The sequence below is a fragment of the Lactuca sativa genome, chromosome 7 (genome assembly GCF_002870075.4).
Source record: "Lactuca sativa cultivar Salinas chromosome 7, Lsat_Salinas_v11, whole genome shotgun sequence".
Taxonomy (NCBI): Eukaryota; Viridiplantae; Streptophyta; class Magnoliopsida; order Asterales; family Asteraceae; genus Lactuca; species Lactuca sativa.
Genome location: NC_056629.2, coordinates 182,537,542 through 182,552,214, shown reverse-complemented (window position 1 = coordinate 182,552,214; position 14,673 = coordinate 182,537,542). Strand labels below are relative to the sequence as shown.

At 38.6% G+C, this 14,673-nt stretch overlaps 1 protein-coding gene and 1 non-coding gene across 2 annotated transcripts; one reads left to right on the top strand and one right to left on the bottom strand.

Annotated features, from left to right (window-relative positions):
- Positions 1 to 7,819: 7,819 nt before the first annotated feature.
- Positions 7,820 to 7,926, bottom strand: LOC111915141 (small nucleolar RNA R71). The gene has a single exon (XR_002858062.1). It is a non-coding gene; the product is annotated as a small nucleolar RNA R71 (small nucleolar RNA).
- An 869-nt stretch (positions 7,927 to 8,795) lies between these two features.
- On the top strand, positions 8,796 to 9,830 carry LOC128127384 (uncharacterized). The gene has a single exon (XM_052765866.1). The coding sequence runs from the start codon at positions 8,796 to 8,798 to the stop codon at positions 9,828 to 9,830; it is 1,035 nt and encodes a 344-aa protein (XP_052621826.1).
- The last annotated feature ends 4,843 nt before the right edge of the window (positions 9,831 to 14,673 follow it).

The following is a 14,673-nucleotide window of genomic DNA, read 5'->3' as shown; positions in this document are numbered from 1 at the left end:
GGAATCGGAGTATACGGTCCGGAGCTTGCGGCTCGAGGTTTGCAGCTCGGAGTTTGCGGCCTCGGCCTCGGTGGTTTACGGCCTCGCACCTCGGTCCTTGGTTCGCGGCCAGAAGGAGTCCTCACAAGCAGCAACCTCGTTTCGCATTTAATAAAAATAGAATGCAATTTCGAGGGTGCCCGGTTTTGAACCCGCGACCTCCAGGTTATAAATCCGCGCCTTATCCAACTCGCCTAACAGATTCCTTGTGTCTTCCTTTCGAAATTTGAACTATAAACCGTATTTTTCGCTTCAAGTTTCACATTTTTTATACTTTTAGCCCAAAGTTCAATTCCTTTTAATTCTAATTTTTTTTTCATCCAAAATAATAAAAATAATAATAATAAATAACTAAATATTAATTAAATTAAAATTAATAAATAAAATTTTATTTTAATTTTTTTAAATTTTTTTTCTTTTATTTTTTTACTTTTGACCTTAAATTTTGACTTTGACTTCCAAGTTTGATCTTTGACTTTAAACTTTGACTTTTCGTTTAACTTTTAAACTTTCAAATTTAGATTTTCGGTTTGACTTTTAAGTTTGACTTTTGAGTTTAACTTTTTAAATTTGACTTTTATGTTTGACTTTTGAGTTTAACTTTTTAAATTTGACTTTTGACGTTTATAATCAAAGGGTTTGACTTTTAAGTTTGATTTTGGTTTTTAGTCGTGCTTTTTAATTGATTTTAAGGTCTACGAGGGAGTTGAAAACATGAAAGAGAGTCGTAAGGATATGTTAAGACAAAACTTCAACATGTTCGATTATATCCCTGGAGAAACCCTCGAAACTCAGTTGCAGCGATTTACTACACTTACTACTGAGATGAATATAACTGAGATCTTCTTGACTAAGTCCAAGATAAACAAAAAGCTGCTAAATTCACTTCCGAAATCGTAGGATATAAACGTGGCTATCATCAAGAAGACAAAAGATCTCAATCATCTTAGTCTTGCTGATGTAATTGAAGAACTTGATGCTCTGAAGTGTGGAAATACAATGAGTTCTGTAAACCTTCCGGTCAATGAAGTTTCATGTTCTCAATCATGTGAAGTTTCATGTACACTATCTAGTGAAGATATGATTAAATTTCTTCGGGAACAAATTGATTTATTAAAAAGAGAAGTTGAGGACCTGAGATATGAAGGATATCAACTCAGGAAATGACAGAAACCCCTGAAGGCTGAATTAGAAGCAAAAACCAAGGACTTTAGGAAGCTTCAGGAAGACTATAGCAACAAGTGTGAAAATTATGATTATATTAAGAGACAACTTGCTGATGTAACTGAAGAACTTGACGCTTTAAAAATTAAGAGTGGAAAAACAGATGTCAGTTTCAAAAATTATATTGCGTCAAGTCAGACAGTCGAGTCCTTATATGAAACCCAATTAAAATTCAAAGATAACCAAAACAAGGGTCTAGGGTATGATAGTGTTCCTCCACCTTTCAATCATAACTACACATCCATCCCAATGACACAGGAAGAAATTAACAGGGAGGCACATCTTCGATATGGCAAACGAGTTGGATTTATGTCAGGAGGAGTTATTAATATTGAAGATACTAATGATGCTACTTCTTGTGCAGGAAAAGTAACAGAGGATGAGAACAAGGAGAGTTCTTCTGAACAAACAAACGACCCCTTGAACTCTAAATATGTTGCTTCTAATCAACCTGTCGTTGGCAAATACAGGCAACCATTTCAATGCAACTATATGTGTGGGAAAAGCAAGAGACAAGGCAAGGATACGCCACCAGGGGCAGGAAGAAATAACTTTACAGTGAAGAAAAAGACATGCTTTCACTGTGGAACACCTGGACACATTGCCAGACATTGTCCTAATTGTGCATACGTTCGCTACTATGCATAAGGATGGAAAAATGCGCCAAGTGGGAGATACTTCAAAAGAAACCCTTCCAGGTCACGTTCAGACAATGGTGACTGGAACGCGCAGAAGGCCAAGAATCAAACCCACAAGGCCAAACATCCAACTCCCAAGAACAAGAAGGGAATGTTGGCCTAGAAGTCTAGTTCAAGAGATGCTCCTGTGAAGCCAAGACCGGTTAGGTCAAATTCATCTAGGCAGAAGGATTCAAGTTCCAAATCAAGTGCCGAGGAACCCATTGGATCGAACAAGAAATGGGTTAAACCCGAATATAGATTGGTACCAAAGGTGAAAACTCCCAAATCGTCTAATGACTCTAATATTTCATCGTCTTCTGTTTGTGACAAACAGGATATGTCATGGGAGAGGGTATCGTGTGTTGATGACAAAGGTCGACCCGGTTTCAAAATGGACTGGGTTCCAAAGACCAACTGATCCCGCTCTGTGCTGGAGCAGCTATGGAGGCATATCATCAGACTTTGGTTTGTTGGTAGTGGTTGCTCCTGGCATATGATTGGGGACATCTCTCAACTGTACAACATTCACACCTTTGTTGAGAGTATGTGTCCTTTTGCGGGAAAGGAAGAAAGGAAGAGATCACAAATAGGGTTAGTGCTTAATGATATGAAGAATTTTCGGATCTGTTCTGAGGTTATACTTGTTGTTCTCAGACCTTCTGAATGCAGATTCAATCGGTGAATTACGGTTTGCGTTTTCTTCTCTATACTCCTGAGTTTTTCTTAAGCTGATTCACTTTAAAGACTAATTTTTGTTTTAGGATAGTTTAAATTTATGCATTTACTTTTGTTTCTCTCCTATGCACAAATTTAGTGGGAGAAATAAAAACAAAACAAAAATTAGAAAAGTTTCAAAAATCCAAAAAAAAAAAACATTAGACAATCAGAAAATAAAAAAATATGGTGCTAATGGAATGTGCTTGCGGGAGATGTTTTGGGAAATGAAATTAACAAGTGATAACGGGCAATCTGAATCGGCGTAACGTACCTAAGTTGAATCGTCTACGCTCTGTACTCGATGTGCTGGTAGGCACGAAAGATTTTAAATGGACTTGACTAGGAAAAGTTGAACCTAATGAATTTTAAGGACTTGACAAACCTTGACCTAGTTAGATCCGTTTAACTTGATGTCACGACGCTTGGATAGGTTAAGCAGGGAGATATACTTGGGAATCTATCGGTCACATTAAATAACCCATAGTTAGAATCGTGGCTTAACTTTTCCTTGATGTGCGGATTTTGTCCTTAATTCCGGTTGGATGGAGCGACTGGTAAATTCCGATAAATTAGGTTTGTCGAATATCATTTTCTTTCTTTCCGTCTGTTCGTCATATGTTGTCTCCTTTGCGTGACTTCCAATCCGACCTGGTACACAACATATGCAACTCTATTTCTCTGCATGCTATATATGTGAAATACTTCTTATCTGTTAGCCATATGTTGTCTCCTTTGCGTGACTTCTAATCCGACCTGGTACACGACATATGTAACCTTCTTCTTCTCAACCCCTCTGAAGTAATAAGTTATAGAATTCTTAATCTATCCTCTCTCTGAATGGTTGTCTGCTCACCCGGTGTAAGGAGTACTCTGGAAGTTCTTGATGGATGGGGCATATCAGGAAGCGGGAAACACGTTCTAGTACACTTAAAATTGAACACATACAGATTGTCTGTAGATCTCGCTGCTCGATTTAGGTGGACAACAATATCCCTGGTTGTAGTCAGTTAAATGGTCTTAAGAAAAATTTATTTAAGAATTAGGGCCAATCATGACAATAGATTTATAATTAGATATACATACATGTATCATGTCATCGGTAAATTGTCCAAAATTGTCACAAATTTTTCGTGTTTAAGTGGACTACAATACTGGCGATTGATCAGACAAAGATATGAAGATAAAGGTATCGACAAGTGGAATAAGACTGTCCAATAACTTTGATCTCAAATCACTCTTAAAGTTAAATATCATTTTTATTTTTGTTAAATTTGTCATAGTTTCTTCTAATTTAAATATTAGGGGAGAATTAAAAATTAAAAATAATGAAAATAAAATAAAAAAATCAGAAAAATTCAAAAATCAAAGAAAAATAAAAAAAAATTAAAAATCCAAAAATAGTGTTATTTATGTTTTATTTCTTGTTCAGAAAAATCAAAAAAATCCAAAAATATTTTTGTTTCTGTTTTAATTTGTGTGCTAAGTTTTCTTTTAGTTTTGTTTTGTCTTGAAAAGTGATTTCAGGTGAAGATGAAACTCATGGAGTTTGTGTTGAAGATTTCTGAGCCAAAGCCTCGTCCGCGAGCATCGAAGAATTCTCATTTGAAGGAGCAAGAAATGAAGATTATTCTTTAAAATTCAATCTTTCAACCCCAGAAGCAAGGTGAAGCAGAAATTAAAGATTATGTGTCGGATTGCATTGAAGCCTCCTTAATCAGTCTGCTGCTATCGTTGTACCTGCTGAAGTGATCTAGAAGATTTGTTCTATCTGATGTTCTCTTTAAAGATTCTCAAGCTGAAAGCGTTATCTTTCAATAATCAGTACAAGAAGCCTCCTCACCCAATGTGCGTTCAATGTCAAATCTTGAAGAAAAGCTCAAGTGCTCTAGATGAAGTCATTCATTGAAGATAAATGCTGAAGCCAAGCTCTCGATGAAGATTAACAAGAAAAGCCAACTACTTTTTAGGGGGAGCTTGTTGGGTCATTTAAGAAGAGAAAAGAAAGCTATAAACCAAGGGGGAGATTGTTGGGTCAATATTATGGTTTATACTTTGCTTTTCTAGGAAATTTTATTTTTATGTAATATCTTATGTGTTTACGGTCAAGTTTACGGCCAGGGAGGTGTTTACGGTCGTAAACAAGTTTACGGTCGTAAACCCTGTTTACGGCTCATGTTTACCCGGCCCATATTCTCATGTATATATAGGGGTGAGGGGTGTGAGGAAAAAGATTGATGAACACTAAGAGAGTTTACGGCCAGAGAGAAGAGAGAGACTAGAGAGCATTTTGTGCATGAATCTTTTGTATCTGGAACTTTAATTCTAATCAATTCATACATAGATTCATATTATTCTTCTTCTCCTTTTCTTCTATTTGATCTGACATCATCCGTTTTTATTGGGATTCCGCACCATCAAACGGATTTGATTGATACACAGGCAATTTAGGGACTTACAGTTTTAAAAATTAACCCACCACACCATGAATCCTCTCAAAACATAGCAAGAGACCCATCTAAATCCACAATACACATCAAGTTTTTATCAACCACATTTCTCTCATGCAACTGATTAATAGAGCTTTGTGCCAAACTTCCCCACCACAATAATGTCGAGAACCACCCCAGAAACCTCCATCGGGACCATGCAAGCACTTAATGAGTCGAATCCAAGGGGAATCAACCTCATCAACAAATATCCACCTACATTTGTATAAAAGAGAAAGATTAAAAGCATTATTTAAACTCCCAATATCTAAGCCACAATTATTTTTTGAATGAATGTAACGACCCAAAATGCATCAGTAAAAATTTCATTTTTCCATACATCATTCCTGATAGTGGCATATTTAGCTTTATATTAAGTATAGATTTTTATCATTTATTAGCTAATTTATTGCATATCATGGACAAAAGATACTTAAAAGTGTTTGAATTGTGTTTTCAGTCCAAAAGCAAAGCTCGGAAGCAAAAGGAAGCAGGAGAAGTGGTTGGGAGCTCGAGAGTTGAACAAAGAAGAAAAAGGATAAAAATACAAGGTACTCGGTGAGTATGGTCGACTACTCGACGAGTCTCATCGAAGATTCGAGAGGATAAAGACTCAGTGACTTACCGTGTACGGGAATTAAGGGATGGACTCGGCGAGTCGGTTCGAATCTATAGAAACATCTGTCCAGATCGACACAAGGTATTCTGGAACCCTTGGGGAAAAGCAAGCTGCGAATCAGAGCCAAGAGAGGTATAGAGAACGAAGATACAACCACAAAACCAATTCTGAAGGAGATTTGAGGCAAAATTACATCATTCTTACTTTAATCTATTGTTCCTAATTATGTTTAGACTTTTAGATTTCATTTTTATGCTGTTAGTTACCTCAATCATGAGCTAAAACTTTTAAACTTCTATTTGGGGAGACAAAATTGAGACTGTGGTTTGATTATTGGTAGGATTAATTTAATATGGATGATTTTGTTGATTCTAGCTTGTTAAAGAACCTTATGTGTGAATGAAAACTATTTTTCTGTTATTAGGAAGTTAATTAAGTTGTATGAACATCTCTTAATTGATACCTCATATAATTTATGTGACCACTTTGTTATATGACTAGGATTAACGACTTTGAAACTAGAATTAATAGAAAAATAGGTAAATTCATGTGTGAGCTTGTGTGATGACCATCAACAAGAAGTTAACTAAACGACCAAATTAGTTAGCTATTACAAGTCTAAATTAATCCGAATAAATAACCTAGTGAATTAAATTACATTAGACAACTGGCCACTGTTTGAGTTAGTTTGTTCGCTAAGGATTAGTGCAGCGAACGTGAATCTAATCACTTGAATCGGTAGCCAATAGAAGAATTGATCCATTGCACTATTACCATAATATCAACCATAGGATCAATTGAGTTGAACTAAACAGAAGTTCCCTTCGTCATTGAATTTAGTTGAATCTTTGCCCTTCTAGTTTTTAGGTTAAGTAATAGTTAGTAAGTTTCTAGTCTTGTAAAACTAGAGAAAACCCCTTTTATTATTTAAATTTAGATATAATTAGTTTTTAGTTTTAATTTACCGTTCCCTGTGTTCGATACCCTACTTATTTAGCTTTACCACAATTGATAAGTCCACTGCCTTTGTGTGTTTATTTTATAATTAAAAGTAGGTTTAAAACTAGTTGTGTTCACACACATCAAGTTTTTGGCGCCGTTGTCGGGGAGCGGTTCTAAATTAGCAATAATTTCTATTTTTATCGATCCTTTGTGTGGGATTTATCTTACACAAAGTTAATTCTTAGGAAATTTAGTAATTAGTACAGGTTTTAATAAATATCCGTTTTAATAAGTAATTAAATTTTTTTTTCTGTTTTTGCCTTGAACTCGCCGAGTGCATTCGTGACAACTCGGCGAGTCCATCGCTGATTCACAGTTTCAGTTTTTATTTTATTTTTGTTCTTTTTACGCGTTTTCCTTGTTTTATTTGCAGTTGTTTCATGACCCGAGGATCTGAGACACCTTTAGTCCCTCCACTAGAAGACCCGGAATCCACCCTAAGGAAGAGCAAGGGAAAATCCATTGGAGAATCCGTTTCTTCAAAGAACTCACCACTTAAGAATCTAAAGTCTGTTTTCAGCAAAAAGAAGAGCAGCAAATTAGGAGCTTCCAGCGCCTCTATAGCAATAGAAGACCCGATCAAAGAAGACACCGAGTACGAAACCGAAGGAGAAGAAGATCCCAATTTCGGGCACGAATCTGATTTTGACGACGAATTAGCCATTATCATGGCTAACATCGATGAAGTCCCCATAGGGGAATGGAAGAAGAAGATGTGTGACGATATCGGCCCGGGACTTGTGCAACCCGCAATTCCCGATACTACTACTTTTGAGCTAAAGGGCCACATACTCGCTCAACTAAAGGAGATCCCCTTCTATGGAAAAGACCAAGAAGATGCCTACAAACACTTGGATGACGTCAATGATGTAGCTGATTACTTCAATGTTCCAAATATGCCACGTGAGACCCAGCTACTTCGTATGCTTCTAGTCACATTCAATGGTGCTGCAAAGGATTGGCTCAAGTCACTTCCTCCCGGGTCGGTCACCACGTGGGCTAAGATGAAAGAAGAATTTATTGACCACTTTTGCCCACCTTCTAAAATAACTAAATTGAAGAAGGCCATTGCCAACTTTGAACAACAAGTTGGGGAGTCACTATATGAAGCTTGGGAGAGATACAAGATCCTGATAAGGAATTGCCCACACCATGACCTTAATAGCCAACAAGAAGTCTCCATCTTCTATGATGGAGTCAATGTCACCACAAGGCAGTTACTTGACTCGCAAGGCCCGCTAACAAAGAAGGCACCCCCAGTGATCAAAGAATTAATTGAAGAGTTCTCTAAGCACTCTAGAGAATACCACAACCCGCGAAATGAAGTATGTAGGGGGTAGTGAACATGGTCAACGATGGCATGACGGCAATGATGGCTAAACTAGACAGTTTAGATAGAAGAATGATGAAAATGGATCAAACAATCCATGCTATCCGGGTGGGATGTGAAAATTGAAGGGACCTCACTTAACTAAAGAGTGTGACTTGGATGAGAATGGAAACAAAAAGGCGCAAGTTTTCTATTCAAGTGGCGACAAATATGATGAGAATTGGCGGAAACCCAAGAAGGAATGGCTCCCGTATGAAGAATACAAGAAGGAAAAGGAAGAGAAATACAAGCAAAAAGAGAAGGGTTTCTATCAAAAGGAAGAACCAGTGGTGGAAAAAAGAGCCGATTTAGAAGAAATGTTCACGAGATTTATAGTCGCGTCCGAGAAAAGGCACAATGATCCTGATGCTGCAATTCAAGAGACCAGGACTATACTTAGGAATCAGCAAGCATCTATACTCAACATTGAGAAATAGCTTGGGCAACTAGCACATCAAGTGAACGAGAGAAGATTGGGTGAACTTCCAAGTAAAACCGAGAATAATCCGAAAATGGAGAATGTGAATGCCATAACATCTAGTTATGGAGAAATTTTCACTCCTCTGACCCCTGCACAGAAGATCTCAACTAAGGTGCAAACAGAAAAGACAGAAGAGTCGAGTTCTGCTAAACCCGACCCGACTTGCCGAGTCCCTCTAATGGACTCGACGAGTCCATGCCCTGATGACAAATCTGTTGTATCCTTAAAGCCTTACAGGCCTCCTTTACCATTTCCAATCCGAGCCATACCTGATGAAAAGGTCAAAGCATACAGAGCCTTCATGGAACATGTTAAAGCCCTTCAAGTCAACATCCCATTTGTTGAAACGATAGTTCAAACACCCAAATACTTAAACTTGCTTAAGGGTCTTTTTACTGCTAGGAAAGATATGGCGGAAGTGGCGGAATTAGTATTGAATGAACTACCAGAAAAGAAGGGCGATTCGGGAAGCATCTCGGTTCCTTGCCAATTTGGAAATATACTTGCTACTCAAGCGTTGACCGATTCGGGTGCAAGTATTAACTTAATGCCTTTTTCTTTCTTCAAGAAGATGAATTTACCGGAGCCGAGGTTTATTAATATGAAGATCCATTTGGCGGACAAGACAATAATTCGTCCAAGAGGTGTTTGTGAAGATCTCCTCATAAAAGTGGATAAATTTGTATTTCCCGTGGACTTTGTAGTGCTTGACATAGAAGAAGACCCCGAAATTCCAATTATTTTGGGGAGACCATTTTTGAATACCGCATGCGCATTGATAGATGTATGCGAGTCCACACTAACATTGAGGGTAGGAGACGAGTCAGCTGTGTTCAAAGCTATATCAGAGGTTAAGCAACAAGAAACAAGAAAAGGAGAAGTTTCCTCCATTGATTTGGATGATGAAATACTCCAAAAAGAGCTTGCACTACTACAAGAAGAAGACCCAAGTAAATTCCTACTATCTTCTGGAGGTAATGATGATGTTGAAAAAGACTTAGAGGAGATAGAGAAGATGCTGAAGGGAACTGATTCAGAAAACACAGTGGAATGTGATGAATTCGCTCCGCCTCGCCGAGTCAAGTCGACATACTCGACGAGTCCAGACGAAAATCTTAGAAACCTGAATTATCTTGACCTGACTGTCACCAGTCCCTTGCCTGATTTGGACATGAATATTTTTCCTAATTCTTTAGAAGATCAAGCAGCATAAGGCGGAATTGTTGAGGCGTATGGTGATTTCCAATACGTTCAAGTAGCGTGCCTCGATACAATAATGCAAGAAGATGAAGACATTCCACTTGAAGAGGAGGCAAGTTTTGGAGAAGAGGAAAATGCAAGGGTTAGGAAAGATGATGCTGATAACCCATACATTGAGTCACGTATGACCAAACCTCGAGCCCAAGTAACAACAAACAGTTGTGTCGTTCCGTATCAACCCCCATGTTTGTATCAACCCCCAGTCCATAATGACTCTAAGCCCATATTGGCTCCATTTATATATCATACAACCAAATCAGTAGTAAAAATAGATTACATTCTATACATATAATACATTGGGTCAACCTTGGTGCCTTCCACCCACTAATGTGGTAAGACGACTCACCTCTAACAGAAGATAACTGAAACTTACACTCGAGTTGCTGCTAACATAGCTCCATACACTAATCATAATCCAATAACAACCCTAATTAATAAGAGGGATTGATATAAAAAACGAAGGTCTAATTCTTTATCTATCTAAGGGCATAAGACCATTTTTCCCTTCCTATCCATTACCCAATTAGTCAAATCCCGAAAATCCCTAGGACCCAATGCACAAAAGAGTTCTCTGAGACTACGCCTAACATACTGTCTACTATGCCCTACGTACATCTTGATTCACGAAGGGAGGTTACAAGATATTATCCCTCTACACCTAGTGTACACAACATTATGCCCAATGTAATACCTTCACGTCAAAACTCCAACTGAATGGTCTTAATGCGTTAAGACTTTATGCTTAACTTCATATCTAAGCTTAATAAAATGTCTAAGGCCATAAAATTGCAACCATTATGCCTTTGCATGGCTACAAGGAGCCCAACACCAAAACCCTAACTCATTCAACCATCTAAAACTCCATAACTCTTGCATGGAAGAATACCAAGGTCCAAGATTGCATTTTTATGACACTAAGCACTCTAAAATGTCTGAAAGGACAACTTAAATGCTCTATAGTATTCCATACTTACAAAGATCAAGATTTTGGGATAAGAAGAACATAAACCTAAGCTCAAACAAGATCTATCAAAGCAATCATCAAAACATGAACTTTATACCTCTTGAGGATGCAGAAAGGTGAGAAGAATCTGGATCTAAAGGCTTGAGAGAAATATCAAAACTTCAAAGGCTTTCCTTCACCATAAATAAAACCAAAATATCACTAAAAAGCTTTAAATCTTGCACAAAAGAATTAGTGCTTCGAGATTGAGGCTAAGTGGGATAGAGGTTGGAGGTAGGAAAGGGTTAAAGGCCATAAGGATCTTTAAATAGGGTCCAAATCCAAAAAATTAGTGTTTAAAACTTACACCAGTACGCCCAACATACCACAACATACGCCCAACGTACGAGTCCGAGATCGCAAGAAAACTAAATGAGCTACGCGGGGTGTAGCTCCAATTATGCCAAGCGTAGGGACTACAAATGCAATAATTTTGGGTTTTAAGCTATAATTTGAATTTCACCTGGCAATGAATGTTACAAATCTCCCTCACTTAAATTAGAATTTGTCCTCAAAGTCCACTACCACAAACAAATCTGGGTAGTTCTCCCTCATACCATCCTCGGGATCCCAAGTCCATTTTGAACGTTTCGGGTGCTACCATTATACTTTAACTAGGTTCACCACTTTGCTGCGCAGAGCCTTGGTCTTCCTGTAAAAAATCGCAATTGGCCTCTCCACATAGTTTAGGCACTCATCGACCTGGATATCATCTAGAGAAATCATTGTTGAATCATCGGTTACACACTTCTGCATTGCATCACATGGAAAGTGTTGTGGATCTGACTGAGCTCATCAAGCAAATACAACCGATATACAACCTTGCCCACTCGGGCACTAATCCTGATAGGACCCATAAACCTGTGGCCTAGCTTGCCCCACTTCTGAAACTAGATAACACATTTCCAAGGTGATACCTTCAGAAGCACCACGTCCACCACATGAAACATGAGGTTTGAATGTCGCCGATCTACATAACTTATCTGTCAGCTTTGTGCGACTTGCAACATGTCGTGCACACATTGAATCAAATCAGTGGTCTTAAGCACCACCTTAGTACTTCCAATGACTCCATGCCCGAACTCGCCCCAGCAAATTGGGGTCCTGCACCTTCTCGCATACAACATCTCAAAAGGTGGTCAATCAATACACGTTTGATAACTGTTGTTGTAAGAGAACTCAGCCAGTGGAAGGTAAATATCTCAACTCCCTCCAAAAGCTAACATGTACGCCATAACATATATTTGAGCATCTGAATTATCCGCTCACTCTATCCATCAGTCTGCGGATGGTATGATGTACTTAAATGCAACTGAGTACCCAACTCCTCATGAAACTTCCTCCAAAACCTGGAGGTGAAGCGAACATCTCGGTCTGAAACCACCGAAACTGGCACCCTATGTCGAACCACCACCTGCCAAATGTAAATGACAGCTAGCTTCTCCACATATATACTATCAACAATCGGTATGAAGTGTACACTGTTGGTCCATCTATCAACAATGATCCATATAGAATCAAATCAATTTGCCGTCATTGGCAACTTTGTGACAAAATTCATGGTGATCTCTTCTCAATTCCACATGGGAATGGGTAAGGGATGCATTTTCCCATGGGGTCTCAGATGTTCGGCCTTGATTTTCTAACAACTCAAGCATCGCTCTACGAACCAGGCTATCTCCCTTTTAATATCGGGCCATCAATAGCTCAATTTGAGATCCCGATACAAATTCATGGCCCCTGGATGAATCGAAAACTTCAACTTATGTGCGTCCTCTAGTACTTTCCATCTCACTCCACCAGTAGTTGGAACCCAAACTCTACCACACTAAGTCAAAAATCGCCGACTATCTCTGACAAATAAAAGAATATGTACCTTGATCTACTCTGCTTTCCAATTCTCCTTTTTCAATCCCTCCACCTGAGCTTTCTTGATAAAATCCAACAAAGGAGAAATGATAACAATCCTAAGACATATATACCTAATAGGAAAACTCACTGATTATGGCTCAGGGCATCAGCCACCATGTTGGCCTTTATAGGGTGGTACAGGATCTCGCAATCATAATCCTTTACCAAATCTAACCATCTACATTTCCGCATTTTTAAATTCAGCTGATCCATCAAGTACCTCCAGCTCGTATGGTCAGTGTAGATAGTATACTTAACCCCATACAAATAATGCCTCTAAATATTGAGGGCAAAAACTACAGCCCCTAACTCCTAATCATTTATAGGGTAATTCTCCTCATGAGGCTTCAATTGCCTTGAAGCGTAAGCAATCACATGTCCTCTCTGCATAAGAATAGCTCCCAAACCCGATATACAAGCATCACAATAAACCACGAAATCAACCATACCCTCAGGAAGCGCAAGAATCAGTGCCTCGCATAATCTCTACCTTAACATCTCAAAAGCCAACTGTTGATTGGGCCCCTACCGAAAAGTAACATTCTTCTTCGTCAAGTGGGTCAATGGGGTCCTTGGAACTTCCCATCACATCACGGCCTCGATATTGGCCAGATCGACCAATATACCCTTTTGGTTGACAATGTGCCCAAAAACTGCACCTAATACAACCAAAACTCAGATTTGGAGAATTAACATATCTCTCTTCAGTGTCTCCAATACTTCTCGCAAGTGTTCCTCATGCTGCTCCTTGGTCTTGGAGTAGACTATAATAGCATCTATGAATACTATCACCGACCGATCCAACATCAACCTGTAAACCCGGTTCATGAGATCCATGAACGTTGTTGGTGCACTGGTGAGTCCAAATGGCATCACCACCACTCGTAATGACCATAATGAGTCATGATGGTCGTCTTCTTCACATCTCGTCTCTGACCTTCATCTAATGGTAACCCAATCGCAAATCAATATTGGAAAACAAAGATGCACCCTGAAGCTGGTCAAATAGATTGTTGGTCCTCAGGAGTGGGTAATGATTCTTCACCATTAACTTATTCAATTCTCGATAGTCAAAAAATATCATGTGTGAGCCATCCTTCTTATTTGTGAATAGGATCGATGCTCCCTAAGGTGAACTACTCATTCGAATAATTCCTTTGTCTAGCAGCTTCTGAAGCTATGTTGACAACTCCCGAATCTCTGGCGATGCCAAATGATATGGTGTCTTGGCTATTGGGGCCACACTAGGAACTAAATCAATTAGAAACTTGACCTAGCTCTCAGGAGGCACTCCTGGAAAATCTTCAAGAAACACATTGAGGAAATTCCAAACAAGATCTATCAAAGGCTTTAAAGCAATCATCAAGACTTGAGCTCTATACCTCTTGAAGATGCATAAAGGTGAAGAGAATCTAGATCCAAAGGATTTAGAGCAATATCACCACTTCAAAGGCTTTCCTTTACCACCAAGAATACCAAAATGTCACTAAAAAGCTTCATATCTTGCACAAAAGGATTAGGTTTTTGAGATGCAGGCTGGAGGTAGGAAAGGGTTAAAGGCCATAAGGATCTTTAAATAGGGTCCAGACCCTAAAATTTAGGGTTTGACCTTTACATGAGTATGCCTAGCGTAGAACAATGTGTGTCCAACATACAAGTCTGAGATCACGACCAAAATAAATGAGCTACACGGGGCGTAGCACCAATTATGCCAAGTGTAGGGACTAGAAATGCAATCATTTCGGATTTTAAGCTATAATTTGAATTGTATCTGGCACTGAATGTTACAATTAAGTGAAAGCTCCCATTTCACCTAGTAAATATGCATGTGGTCATCATCGATACCCACAAAGAAAAATGAGCTCTACATGATTCCGAAATC